General features: G+C 46.9%; 1 protein-coding gene across 1 annotated transcript in view; it reads right to left on the reverse strand.

The window, feature by feature from the left end:
• The window catches only part of LOC124647090 (probable carboxylesterase 13), a 15,696-nt gene extending 935 nt beyond the window's left edge, over positions 1 to 14,761 (reverse strand). Inside the window, exons 1-2 of the mRNA XM_047187078.1 lie at positions 14,516 to 14,761; positions 11,976 to 12,217 (exon numbers count right to left, since the gene is read on the reverse strand). Of these exons, the coding sequence (XP_047043034.1) occupies positions 11,976 to 12,217; positions 14,516 to 14,761 (488 nt within the window). The remainder of the gene's footprint in view (positions 1 to 11,975; positions 12,218 to 14,515) is intronic.
• Between the last annotated feature and the right edge of the window lie 508 nt (positions 14,762 to 15,269).

Raw genomic sequence — 15,269 nt, forward strand, 5'->3', positions numbered from 1 at the left:
GTGATAGACAACGTATCTAACATGTATTATATAGTTGGTAGTTGATCAATCTGTTATGATATGATCAGATTTAGTCTGTAGTATATTAGGCAGGATATGCCTTGTACTCTAAGCCATGTACCTACCCGATGACTATATATATATATATGACACGGACGTGATCCTTAGTGACACGATCCTTTAGCCTACCATAATACTGTTTTCATGGTATCAGAGCTCAAGGCTCAATCCTGATCGCATCTACATCTGCGTTCCACCATGTCTTCTCCCGCTCAGAGCGAAGCTTCCTCTGGATCGGTTCTCAGCGGCACCGGAGGATCCATGCTGGGTCACCCGACGCTCCTCTTCGGCAACGCGTCGTCGTCTTCATCAACAGGCGCGATGCAGGCGCCCTTCAACTTCGCGCCGCTCATCACGACGCGTCTCGGCACCGACAACTACCTCTACTGGAGAGCGCAGGTGGCGCCCATACTCCGCAGCCATCTGCTCACCGGCTTCATCGACGGCACTTTTCCCTGCCCGCCGCAGTTCATCGACAACCCAGCATTCAATCCGACGCCGGCCAAGGACGAGGCACTCAAGCCTCGCCACATCCCCAACCCTGCCTTCACCGCCTGGCACCAGCAGGACGCGGCGATTCTGTCCGCGATCATCTCCACGTCCACTGAGGCGGTCCAGGGTATGATCCTCTTCGCCAACAACTCCCTGGACGCCTGGACTACCCTCGCGTCGAGTTTTTCGTCGCAGTCATCTGCGCGGTACATGCAGCTCCGTCGGCAGATCGACGAAGTGAAGAAGCTGGACTCCTCGGTGACAGTCTACTTCAATAAAATTAAATCGCTTTCCGATACACTAACCTCTATTGGCCAGCCTCTGCGACCTGAAGAGCTCATCTCCTGCATACTCAATGGCCTCGACGAGGATTTCGATGCCCTGGTGGAGGTTGTCTCCGCCCGCACCACGCCGATCCCACTCCGTGATCTGTTCTCGCAGCTGCTCAGCACGGAGCAGCGCATCGCGAGGCGGAAGTCGACCCTTCATGGTGGCCACGGTGACTTCTCCGCCAACGCCTCCTACCGCAATGGTGGCGGCAAGCCGTCACCACCCTTCCGCCCCGACTATCGCTCGGGGCCTGACCCGCGAAACCTGCCCCGGCCGGTCTACATCACCAAACCAGCTGGGCAGGGCTACACTTCTGGCGGCGGTTCTCGTCCTGGCCAGGGCGACCGCGGTGGTGACCGCGCTGATCGCGGTGGTGACCGCGGCAACTACGGTGGTGACCGCGGCTTCTCTTCTGACCGTGGCGCACGCTCAGGCGGTGGAAGTGGCAATCGTCCGGTCTGTCAGATCTGTGACAAGCCCGGTCACAAGGCTTCCAGCTGCTTCAAGCGCTTCAAGCAGGACTACCTCGGCGTCGACAACGACGGCCGGTACATGGAGCGCCAGGTTGCTGCAGCAACTACCCCTGGCCAAACGAGCTCATACTCCGTCGACTCCGGCTGGTACATGGACACCGGAGCCACCGATCACCTCACCAACCACCTTGACAAGCTCACGGTGAAGGAGAACTACAATGGCACTGATCAGGTGCATGCGGCAAACGGACATGGTATGCACATTCATCATATTGGCCATTCTCAAATTCCAACTTCATCATCACATTCTTTACATCTTAAGGGTATATTGCATGTACCATCTGTCACTCGTAGTCTCCTTTTTGTTCGTCGATTCACCATAGACAACAAAGTGTTCATTGAATTTCACCCCATTTTTTTCCTTGTTAAGGATCGAGACACGAGGGCAATTCTGCTTAGTGGTCGGTGCCATGGTGGTCTTTACCGTCTTGATGAGTCGTCTCTGAAACAAGTCTTCAGCGGAATAAGGGTGTCCCGTGACAAGTGGCACTGTCGCCTTGGGCATCCAGCAACACCCATAGTTCAGCATATTTTACACCATCGCCAGCTTCCTTCATCTAGTTTGCACAATAATGGAGTTTGTGATGCATGCCAGCAAGGAAAAAGTCACCAATTACCTTTTTCCCTTTCTAGTCGTGTGATTTCTTCTCCCCTTGAGATAATATATTCTGATGTTTGGGGTCCTGCCCAACCTTCTGCTAGTGGACACACTTTTTATGTCAGTTTCATCGATGGTTATAGTCGTTTTACATGGTTGTATCTGATACGTCTCCGACGTATCGATAATTTCTTATGTTCTATGCCATATTATTGATGATACCTACATGTTTTATGCACACTTTATGTCATATTCGTGCATTTTCTGGAACTAACCTATTAACAAGATGCCGAAGTGCCAGTTCCTGTTTTACGCTGTTTTTGGTTTCAGAAATCCTAGTAACGAAATATTCTCGGAATCGGACGAAATCAAGACCCGGGTTCCTATTTTCACCGGAAGCATCCAGAACACCCGGGAAGGACCGGAGGGGGGCATCGGGCCCCCGGACCATAGGCCGGCGCGGCCCGGGCCCCGGCCGCGCCGCCATATGGTGTGGCCACCCCTTCGACCCTCCTGCGCCGCCTCTTCGCCTATATAAAGCCTCCGTCGCGAAACCCCTGATGCGAAAAACCACGATACGGAAAACCTTCCAGAGCCGCCGCCATCGCGAAGCCAAGATCTGGGGGACAGGAGTCTCTGTTCCGACACCCTGCCGGAGCGGGGAAGTGCCCCCGGAAGGCTTCTCCATCGACACCGCTGCCATCTCCACCGCCATCTTCATCACCGCTGCTGCTCCCATGAGGAGGGATCGGAGTAGTTCTCCATCGAGGCTCGGGGCTGTACCGGTAGCTATGTGGTTCATCTCTCTCCTATGTGCTTCAATACAATAATCTCATGAGCTGCCTTACATGATTGAGATTCATATGATGATGCTTGTAATCTAGATGTCACTATGCTAGTCAAGTGAGTTTTACCTATGTGATCTCCGGAGACTCCTTGTCCCACGTGTGTAAAGGTGACGAGTGTGTGCACCGTGTGGGTCTCTTAGGCTATATTTCACGGAATACTTATTCACCGTTGAATGGCATAGTGAGGTGCTTATTTATATCTATTTATGATTGCAATGTGTTTGTATCACAATTTATCTATGTGCTACTCTAGCAAAGTTATTAAAGTAGTTCTATTCCTCCTGCACGTGTGCAAAGGTGACAGTGTGTGCACCGTGTTAGTACTTGGTTTATGCTATGATCATGATCTCTTGTAGATTGCGAAGTTAACTATTGCTATGATAATATTGATGTGATCTATTCCTCCTACATATGCGTGAAGGTGACAGTGTGCATGCTATGCTAGTACTTGGTTTAGTCTTTTGATCTATCTTACACTAAAGGTTACTAAAATATGAGCATTATTGTGGAGCTTGTTAACTCCGGCATTGAGGGTTCGTGTAATCCTATGCAATGTGTTCATCATCCAACAAGAGTGTAGAGTATGCATTTATCTGTTCTGTTATGTGATCAATGTTGAGAGTGTCCACTAGTGAAAGTCTATTCCCTAGGCCTTGTTCCTAAATACTGCTATCGCTGCTTGTTTACCGTTTTACTGCGTTACTACTGCTGCGTTACTACTGCTTGTTTACTGTCCTGGGCAAAGCACTTTTCTGGTGCCGTTGTTACTACTTATTCATACCACCTGTATTTCACTATCTCTTCGCCGAACTAGTGCACCTATTAGGTGTGTTGGGGACACAAGAGACTTCTTGCTTTGTGGTTGCGGGGTTGCATGAGAGGGATATCTTTGACCTCTTCCTCCCCGAGTTCGATAAACCTTGGGTAATCCACTTAAGGGAAACTTGCTGCTGTTCTACAAACCTCTGCTCTTGGAGGCCCAACACTGTCTACAAGAATAGAAGCTCCCGTAGACATCAAGCACTTTTCTGGCGCCGTTGCCGGGGAGGAAAGGTAAAAAGGCTCTCATACTACGGTCTCAGGTAAAGTATTTTTCCGGCGCCGTTGTGTGTGTGCTCGAAGCTATTTCCTTTAGATCCTGCAATTGCATCTTGTTGTTTCTTGTTTACACTAGTTTGGCATAATGTACAAGAGTGAGCTTCTTATTCTATTCCCTGATTTAAAACATGGATTGTTTGATGCGAAAATTAAAAAACCTATGAAATCTTATTTGCATGCTGGTAGTAATATTAGTATGAACGCTTTGAACACCATTGTTGATAATAATGAAGAAAGTTCTAAGCTTGGGGAAGCTGGTTTTCATGATCTTTTTAGTCCCCCAAGCATTGAGGAGAAAATTTTCTTTGATGATACTTTGCCTCCTATTTCTGATGATTATAATGATAGTGGTCTTTTGGCGCCACCTACTATGGAGAGTAAATTTTGTTGTGATTATACTATGCCTCCTACACTTGATGAGAATAATAATGATAGCTACTTTGTTGAATTTGCTCCCACTACAACTAATAAAATTGATTATGCTTATGTGGAGAGTAATAATTTTATGCATGAGACTCATGATAAGAATGCTTTATGTGATAGTTATATTGTTGAGTTTGCTCATGTTGCTACTGAAAGTTATTATGAGAGAGGAAAATATGGTTGTAGAAATTTTCATGTTACTAAAATGCCTCTCTATGTGCTGAAATTTTTGAAGCTACACTTGTTTTATCTTCCTATGCTTGTTACTTTGCTCTTCATGAACTTGTTTATTTACAAGATTCCTATGCATAGGAAGCATGTTAGACTTAAATGTGTTTTGAATTTGCCTCTTGATGCTCTCTTTTGCTTCAAATACTATTTCTTGCGAGTGCATCATTAAAACTGCTGAGCCCATCTTAATGGCTAAAAAGAAAGAACTTCTTGGGAGATAACCCATGTGTTATTTTGCTACAGTACTTTGTTTTATATTTGTGTCTTGGAAGTTGTTTACTACTGTAGCAACCTCTCCTTATCTTAGTTTTGTGTTTTGTTGTGCCAAGTAAAGTCTTTGATAGTAAAGTAAGTACTAGATTTGGATTACTGCGCAGAAACAGATTTCTTTGCTGTCACGAATCTGGGTCTAATTCTCTGTAGGTAACTCAGAAAATTATGCCAATTTACGTGAGTGATCCTCAGATATGTACGCAACTTTCATTCAATTTGAGCATTTTCATTTGAGCAAGTCTGGTGGCCTAATAAAATCCATCTTTACGGACTGTTCTGTTTTGACAGATTCTGCCTTTTATTTCGCATTGCCTCTTTTGCTATGTTGGATGAATTTCTTTGATCCATTAATGTCCAGTAGCTTTATGCAATGTCCAGAAGTGTTAAGAATGATTGTGTCACCTCTGAACATGTTAATTTTTATTGTCCACTAACCCTCTAATGAGTTGTTTCGAGTTTGGTGTGGAGGAAGTTTTCAAGGGTCAAGAGAGGAGGATGATATACTACGATCAAGAAGAGTGAAAAGTCTAAGCTTGGGGATGCCCCGGTGGTTCATCCCTGCATATATCAAGAAGACTCAAGTGTCTAAGCTTGGGGATGCCCAAGGCATCCCCTTCTTCATCGATAAATTATCAGGTTCCTTCTCTTGAAACTATATTTTTATTCGGTCACATCTTATGTGCTTTACTTGGAGCGTCTGTGTGCTTTTGTTTTTGTTTTTGTTTGAATAAATTCTTGTGTGGGAGAGAGACACGCTCCGCTGGTTCATATGAACACATGTGTTCTTAGCTTTTAATTTTCATGGCGAAGTTTCTTCTTCGTTAATTTGTTATATGGTTGGAATTGGAAAATGATGCATGTAGTAAATTGCTATAATGTCTTGGATAATGTGATACTTGGCAATTGTTGTGCTCATGTTTAAGCTCTTGCATCATATGCTTTGCATCTATTAATGAAGAAATACATAGAGCTTGCTAAAATTTGGTTTGCATAATTGGTCTCTCTAAAGTTTAGATAATTTCTAGTATTGAGTTTTGAACAACAAGGAAGACGGTGTAGAGTCTTATAATGTTTACAATATGTCTTTTATGTGAGTTTTTCTGCACCGGTTCATCCTTGTGTTTGTTTCAAATAACCTTGCTAGCCTAAGCCTTGTATCGAGAGGGAATACTTCTCATGCATCCAAAATCCTTGAGCCAACTACTATGCCATTTGTGTCCACCATACCTACCTACTACATGGTATTTATCCGCCATTCCAAAGTAAATTGCTTGAGTGCTACCTTTAAAATTCCATCATTCACCTTTGCAATATATAGCTCATGGGACAAATAGCTTAAAAACTATTGTGGTATTGAATATGTACTTATGCACTTTATCTCTTATTAAGTTGCTTGTTGTGCGATAACCATGTTTGTGGGGACGCCATCAACTATTCTTTGTTGGATATCATGTGAGTTGCTATGCATGTCCGTCTTATCTGAAGCAAGAGAGATCTACCACCTTCATGGTTGGAGCATGCATATTGTTAGAGAAGAACTTTGGGCCGCTAACTAAAGCCATGATTCATGGTGGATGTTTCAGTTTGGACATATATCCTCAATCTCATATGAGAATAATAATTGTTGCCACATGCTTATGCATTAAAGAGGAGTCCATTATCTATTGTCCATGTTGTCCCGGTATGGATGTCTAAGTTGAGAATAATCAAAAGCGAGAAATCCAAAATGCGAGCTTTCTCCTTAGACCTTTGTACAGGCGGCATGGAGGTACCCCATTGTGACACTTGGTCAAAACATGTGCATTGCAAAGATCCGGTAGTCCAAGTTAATTAGGACAAGGTGCGGGCACTATTAGTATACTATGCATGAGACTTGCAACTTGTAAGATATAATGTACATAACTCATATGCTTTATTACTACCGTTGACAAAATTGTTTCATGTTTTCAAAATAAAAGCTCTAGCACAAATATAGCAATCGATGCTTTCCTCTTTGAAGGACCATTCTTTTTACTTTTATGTTGAGTCAGTTCACCTATTTCCCTCCACCTCAAGAAGCAAACGCTTGTGTGAACTGTGCATTGATTCCTACATACTTGCATATTGTACTTGTTATATTACTCTATGTTGACAATTATCCATGAGATATACATGTTACAAGTTGAAAGCAACCGCTGAAACTTAATCTTCCTTTGTGTTGCTTCAATGCCTTTACTTTGATTTATTGCTTTATGAGTTAACTTTTATGCAAGACTTATTAATACTTGTCTTGAAGTACTATTCATGAAAAGTCTTTGCTATATGATTCACTTGTTTACTCATGTCATTACCATTGTTTTGATCGCTGCATCCACTACATATGTTTACAAATAGTATGATCAAGGTTATGATGGCATATCACTTCGAAATTATCTTTGTTATCATTTTACCTGCTCGGGACGAGCAGAACTAAGCTTGGGGATGCTTGATACGTCTCCGACGTATCGATAATTTCTTATGTTCTATGCCATATTATTGATGATACCTACATGTTTTATGCACACTTTATGTCATATTCGTGCATTTTCTGAAACTAACCTATTAACAAGATGCCGAAGTGCCAGTTCCTGTTTTCTGCTGTTTTTGGTTTCAGAAATCCTAGTAACGAAATATTCTCGGAATCGGACGAAATCAAGACCCAGGTTCCTATTTTCACCGGAAGCATCCAGAACACACGAGAAGGACCAGAGGGGGGGGGCACTGGGCCCCCAGACCATAGGCCGGCGCGGCCCAGGCCCTGGCCGTGCCGCCATATGGTGTGGCCACCCCTTCGACCCTCCTGCGCCGCCTCTTCGCCTATATAAAGCCTCCGTCGCGAAACCCCTGATGCGAAAAACCACGATACGGAAAACCTTCCAGAGCCGCCGCCATCGCGAAGCCAAGATCTGGGGGACAGGAGTCTCTGTTCCGGCACCCTGCCGGAGCGAGGAAGTGCCCCGGAAGGCTTCTCCATCGACACCGCTGCCATCTCCACCGCCATCTTCATCACCGCTGCTGCTCCCATGAGGAGGGAGTAGTTCTCCATCGAGGCTCGGGGCTGTACCGGTAGCTATGTGGTTCATCTCTCTCCTATGTGCTTCAATACAATAATCTCATGAGCTGCCTTACATGATTGAGATTCATATGATGATGCTTGTAATCTAGATGTCACTATGCTAGTCAAGTGAGTTTTACCTATGTGATCTCCGGAGACTCCTTGTCCCACGTGTGTAAAGGTGACGAGTGTGTGCACCGTGTGGGTCTCTTAGGCTATATTTCACAGAATACTTATTCACTGTTGAATGGCATAGTGAGGTGCTTATTTATATCTATTTATGATTGCAATGTGTTTGTATCACAATTTATCTATGTGCTACTCTAGCAAAGTTATTAAAGTAGTTCTATTCCTCCTGCACGTGTGCAAAGGTGACAGTGTGTGCACCGTGTTAGTACTTGGTTTATGCTATGATCATGATCTCTTGTAGATTGCGAAGTTAACTATTGCTATGATAATATTGATGTGATCTATTCCTCCTACATATGCGTGAAGGTGACGAGTGTGCATGCTATGCTAGTACTTGGTTTAGTCTTTTGATCTATCTTACACTAAAGGTTACTAAAATATGAGCATTATTGTGGAGCTTGTTAACTCCGGCATTGAGGGTTCGTGTAATCCTATGCAATGTGTTCATCATCCAACAAGAGTGTAGAGTATGCATTTATACTGTTTGTTATGTGATCAATGTTGAGAGTGTCCACTAGTGAAAGTCTATTCCCTAGGCCTTGTTCCTAAATACTGCTATCGCTGCTTGTTTACTGTTTTTCTGCGTTACTACTGCTGCGTTACTACTGCTTGTTTACTGTCCTGGGCAAAGCAACTGTTACGGTGCCGTTGCTACTACTTATTCATACCACCTGTATTTCACTATCTCTTCGCCGAACTAGTGCACCTATTAGGTGTGTTGGGGACACAAGAGACTTCTTGCTTTGTGGTTGCGGGGTTGCATGAGAGGGATATCTTTGACCTCTTCCTCCCTGAGTTCGATAAACCTTGGGTAATCCACTTAAGGGAAACTTGCTGCTGTTCTACAAACCTCTGCTCTTGGAGGCCCAACACTGTCTACAAGAATAGAAGCTCCCGTAGACATCAGTATCTCCTTAAAAGAAAGAATGATGTCTTTGATATTTTTCTTCAGTTCCAACGCCATGTTGAACGCCTTCTGAATAAGAAAATTGTGCATGTCCAAACTGATTGGGGAGGCGAGTATATCAAACTTAACAAGTTCTTTAGTGACATTGGCATCACCCATCGAGTTTCATGCCCTCACACGCACCAACAGAATGGCACTGCTGAACGCAAACATAGACATCTTGTCGAAACTGGACTTACTCTTCTTGCGCATGCCTCTGTTCCTTTTCGATTTTGGAGTGATGCCTTCTCCACAGCTTGTTTTCTCATTAATAGACTCCCTAGCCGTGTCATTAACATGCAAACTCCCCTGGAACGTCTCCTTGGCGAAACACCGGATTATACCTTTTTCCGTGTGTTTGGATGTGCTTGTTGGCCTCATCTTCGCCCATACAACAATCGAAAACTCGAGTTTCGTTCGAAAAAGTGTGTGTTCCTTGGTTATAGCTCCTTACACAAAGGTTACAAATGCCTCCATGTGCCTACTAACCGTGTCTACATCTCTCGCGATGTTGTCTTTGATGAAGACAATTTTCCCTTTTCACAACTACCCACCACTTCACAAGATCCTCCGAATCATTCTCTTCCTAACTTCGGCCAATTTGTTGATGTTGCACATAGTCCTTTGTTGTTACCTAATCATGGTGCGAGTGCTTGGGCGAGGTGCTCGCTTGGAATTATTGGACGAAGAGGTTCCTGTTGGTCACACTTCAATGTCCCCGCTGCATGACAATCACGTCGATCGCTCCTCGTCGAGTGTGCCGGGCCATGCTTGGGTCGGGTCCTGCCGGCTGCACCGGGCGCTCTCTCTTCCGGCTTGCCCGACCCACCCACTCCTGGCGCTGGAGTGCCCTCCGACTCGGGCTTCCCTACGTCGGCCCGTGCCTCTCCGCCCATCGCACCGCGTCGCCTGGATCTCTCCTTCGACTCGCCCGCGCATGACACTGCGCCCATGTCAGTTGGGCCGTTGGCCCCTGCTCCCGCACCGTCCATCCCGGAGCCTGCACCACATGGCCCTGTCACTCGTTTACAACGAGGAATTCGGCAGCCCAAAAAGCGCTCGGATGGCACCGTCGCCTGGATGGCAACGTGCATTGCACATGCGAGCTGAAGCTGCCGAGTCCGAGCCTCGTACACTTCGTGATGCTCTTGGCTCCTCTCATTGGAAATCTGCTATGGACTGCGAATATGCTGCGCTGCTCAAGAATGGTACATGCAAACTTGTCCCTTCCCCTCCCGGTGTTAATGTGATTGATTCTAAGTGGGTGTTTAAAATCAAGAAAAATTCCGATGGCACTATTGAAAGGTATAAGGCCCGTCTTGTTGCAAAGGGGTTTCGACAGCGCTATGGACAAGACTATGAGGACACCTTCAGTCCCGTGGTTAAACCGACCACCATTCGTCTTCTGTTATCTCTTGCAGTGTCTCGAGGGTGGCATTTGCGACAGCTTGATATTCAGAATGCATTCCTTAATGGAGTTCTTGAGGAGGAGGTGTTCATGCGACAGCCTCCAGGTTTCGAGGATCCTACTCGTCCCTCTCATTTATGTTATTTGCAGAAAGCTATCTATGGCCTTAAGCAAGCTCCCGGGGCGTGGCATGCTCGCCTTAGCACCGTCCTTGGCTCCCTTGGTTTTCGCGCCTCTCTCGCTGATACATCTCTGTTTATACTTGTCTAGAGCTGATATCACCATGTTTCTCTTGGTCTATGTTGATGATATTATTGTGATCGGTTCCTCGCCTACGGCCATTGACGGATTGATTCTTCGGATGCGTTCTGAGTTTGCCGTTAAGGACCTTGGTGCACTCCACTATTTCCTTGGTATCGAGGTTCATCATCAACCCTCTCGGTGGTCCGATTCTTGCTCAGAAGAAATATGCCATGGATATCCTTCAGCGTGCCAACATGCTTCACTGTGCCCCGGTGTCTACACCTATGACTGTTGTTGATAAGCTCTCTGCTCATGATGGTATTCTTCTTTCTTCTGATGATGCCACTCGTTACCGCAGTATTGTTGGAGGTCTTCAGTATCTTACACTGACCCGTCCAGACATCTCCTTTGCTGTCAACAAAGTCTGTCAATTCTTGCATACTCCTCGTGACTCACATTGGGCAGCTGTCAAGCGCATTCTTCGGTTCATTAAGTTTATCGTGTCTCATGGTCCGACTCTTCGGCGTACCTCCGACTCTCTCTTGTCCGCATTCTGCGATGCTGATTGGGCTGGGAATGTTGATGATCGGCGATCCACGGGGGATATTCCTTTTTTTATGGTGGTAATCTGATCGCCTCGGAATGCGCGCAAGCAAGCTCTCTGTATCACGCTCTAGTACTGAGTCAGAGTATAAAGCAGTGGCAAATGCAACAGCTGAAGTCATTTGGGTACAGTCTCTTCTTAAAGAGCTTGGTGTGTCTCAGGAGCAAGTACCCATCTTATGGTGTGATAATATCGGTGCAACATATTTATCTAGCAATCCGGTATTCCATGCACGCACTAAACATATTGAAGTTGATTTTCATTTTGTGAGAGAAAGAGTAGCTCGGAAGCAACTTCAGATTAAATTCATTTCCTCAAAGGATCAAGTGGCGGACATATTCACAAAACCACTATCCTTGCCAGCGTTTGAAGCATGTCGACGCAATCTCAACCTGCTGCAACCGGTTGTGATTGAGGGAGGCTGATAGACAACGTATCTGACATGTATTATATAGTTGGTAGTTGATCAATCTGTTATGATATGATCAGATTTAGTCTGTTGTATATTAGGCAGGATATGCCTTGTACTCTAAGCCATGTACCTACCCTGATGACTATATATATATGACACGGACGTGATCCTTAGTGACACGATCCTTTACCCTACCATAATACTGTTTTCAATGAGGACATCCTTGCAGGTGATGCCGGTGGAGGCGTCCACGCCGGCGCTGGCTCTGGAGGAGCCCATGAGGCGGTGGACGCGCCCGCTCTTGTAGCGCACGAGGAACGGCGAGAAGTCGAAGTCGACCTCCGTGTCCGGATCCATGGCCAGCCCAGAATCGCGTTCGAGTTTTCGACAAGGCCGGGATGCGATTGCAGTTTTGCTTGGAGCGGAGCTGCCGGAGCACGCCAAGATCACCGGTTCCTACCGGGATTCCATCTGCCATTCAATGATGCATGGTGATTCGAAAAAGAAAGAGATGTAGTATGAGTTCTTTGGCTGTATTAGCTGCCGAGCCGTCGATCCCTGGTGGCGTATCATACTGACAGCATAATACTATCATACATTACGCATAAAAGAACTCTCACGGTGGGTGGGAACATGATTGATCTAGATTTGAGATGCGATTGCAGTTTTGCTTGGAAGATCACCCGGGACTCATCAGCAGGAGCGATACAATGCGCGCGCATCAGTGCACTAATTCGAATTGATTATTAGGAAACAAAAATGCTAGACTTACGGACTAACTTCTACGTAAATGGCCTACGGGAGAATGTGTTAACCACCTGTTAGTTCAGCTTTCTCCCCTTCCGTGATTTTAGGAGTGGGAATGCATCGGGTGATGCCAGCTCAGCCCGTAAGTCCCATTACGTAAACATGATCCTGTAGATGTAGCATGAAAACTCTCTTTTCAAGCGGGCTGTAGCTACAGCCGCTTCTTCTATCACCGGCCCACTACCATCTTCGTCACCAACCCATGTACGCTACCGGTTCTGCCCACCGCATGCATGCCCTCACGGCCTACTACCACGTTTTCTATCCATCCCGCTACTAAGCAGCGTTTCTTTTGGCCTATCTTCAGCTCGCCGACCCAAATCGTGTGGACTGGATGCGTCAGGCTGTTCGGCTGGTCCAGACCATTCGATCTGGAGCTGGCTAAATAATATTTTATTCGTTTTCTTTATTGTTGCATTTATAGTGGCAGATTTGCTTCAAGCAAATCGAAACTTAAGTAAAAAAAACATAGTAGATGGTGGCGGCACATGGTCTTCGTCTTGGCATCGTCTAGTTCTCCTCGTCGGAGTGGTAGCGGCGGCGACACATGCAGTGGCGGAGCGTGACAAGAAAAAAAGGATGAGCCAAATTGCTTATAGAGCGGCTCTACAATGCGTCCCAACTTTTGTAGGATGGGCCAGATGAGGCAAACTAAGCCAACAACGGGGGTACCACTACCTAAAGGGAAACCTTCGCGAAGGTCAGCCCAGCCCGGAGAAGCCATCCCGCGCGTGACACGTGGTGAGCCAGGAGCCGTCACGTCGACCAAGTCCGCGCGTATGTCCGTGCGTACACCCGCCTGCATGCACGAGTACCAGGTCCGCGCGTACGTCCGTGCTCGTTCGCCCGCCTGCATGCAAAATTCGCCTCGTATCGGCAACGCCGATGCACTTGCTAGCTAGCTCACACCAATATCAGACGTTATACTAGTTGCTTTTTCTTGTTACCTGTACTTTGCTCTTACGTACGAGTACAAGTAGCAAAACATAGGTACAGTTGGGAATCACACGCGAGTACAGTTATATGCAACACACGAGTACAATTACGTATACCACACGAGTACAGTCACGCACACGGACGAGTGCAGGTACAGTCGCGCACACACGAACGAGTACATGTACAGTCGCTCACCCGAGACAAGTACAGACGCGCACATGAGTAAGTACAGTCGCCTACACGAGCGAGTACAGGTACAATCGTCCACATAAGACAGGTACAGTCGCGCACACGAACGAGTACGAGTGCCGTCGTTCACACGAGACAGATGCGATCGCGCACACGAGTAAATACGATCGCCTACACGAGCGAGTACGAGTACGGTCGTCCACATAAGACGAGTACACTCGCGCACACGAACGAGATACGGATACGATTGCTCACACGAGTAAAGGGAAAAATGCACTAAATACCTTCAAAAGAGAAGTACTTATCGGTTCATGCACGAGTACGGTTAGATACGCAAGACGAGTACAACCATAGTAGTATAGGAAGTACGAAAAAAAGTATCTCGAAACCTACCAACATGGGATCTAGTTTTGAAGATCTCGACGAGAGGATCTCAAAAGTGAAAACGATTCGTCATTTGGACTTACGGTTCTCAAGATATTTCATTTTGAAAAACCGAATCTAGAAAAAAAGGGAAAAACGCAGCCCCCTCTGCCTTCTCTCTCCTCCCTCATCCCCACTTTGCTTCTCCTTGCGACACGTGTCGAGCAGGGAGACCACTTCCCAGGGATTTTCTGGCACCACAGCGCGCCACTTGTCGCGCGCGCAACGAGTTGTCTGCCCTTCGCGAAGGTCGGCCTTTTTCTAGAGTTTTCCCAACAACGGCCAAATACGTGAGCTATTTAACATGTAATTAGTGTTTTGTATCTACATAAGACCGGGCCAGGGCCCTGGATGGCCTCCAAGACGCGCCGCCCCTAGACACATGGTTTCGTCGAAGACCTTGACACTGAACTCGTTGTTCCCGTCGTACTTGAAGACGATAAAGTGCCCGACGTCGATGGCGTGCGAGCGGGCAAAGCGCCTCCAGCGGCTATGAAGGAACATCTGCCCCTCGCCGTTGAACATCACCTCCACGGGCCACAGCCATGTCGCGCCGCCAGACACGCGCATGAGGACATGGTGGGGCTCTTGCCCATCGACGATTGAGGGGAACCTCTGGGGCAGGCGCAGCCTGTCCCAGCTCATGCCTGGTGGATGGTCACGCCAAACTCGAAGTCGGAGAGGTCGATGGTGACCGGATAAGGCAACGATGGTGGCGACGGTGATAGCGACGGTGACGTTGGTGGCTGACTCTGGCCTCTCCCACTACCTCTTCCTCGCTGGCCTCGGTTGTGGCCTCTCCCATGCCCACGGCCTCTGCCGTCCTAGGCACCCTCCCCTCGAGCCTATGCAGCCATGCCGGCTGCGGTGATGCTCTGTTGGTGGTGGTGGCGGGCAGTGAAAGATGAGAGCTGGTGGAAGATAAATGACCAGTGTTTGTCTGCTTATAAAGGGCCGAAGATTTGGATGTTGGCGCGTAGAACGAAATGCCGGTATTGATGGACGGTAGGGGGCACGGCCAGAATAGGAGCGCAGACTTCGGGCGGCGCGGTCAGAGTAGGAGCGCAGACGTCGATCGGCGCGACCAGAGTACTTCCATCGATGGCACCACCTATTTAGTGTGCGAATGTATTGGGGTCGAGTCGATCGATTT

The sequence above is a fragment of the Lolium rigidum genome, chromosome 4, assembly GCF_022539505.1.
Source record: "Lolium rigidum isolate FL_2022 chromosome 4, APGP_CSIRO_Lrig_0.1, whole genome shotgun sequence".
NCBI lineage: Eukaryota > Viridiplantae > Streptophyta > Magnoliopsida > Poales > Poaceae > Lolium > Lolium rigidum.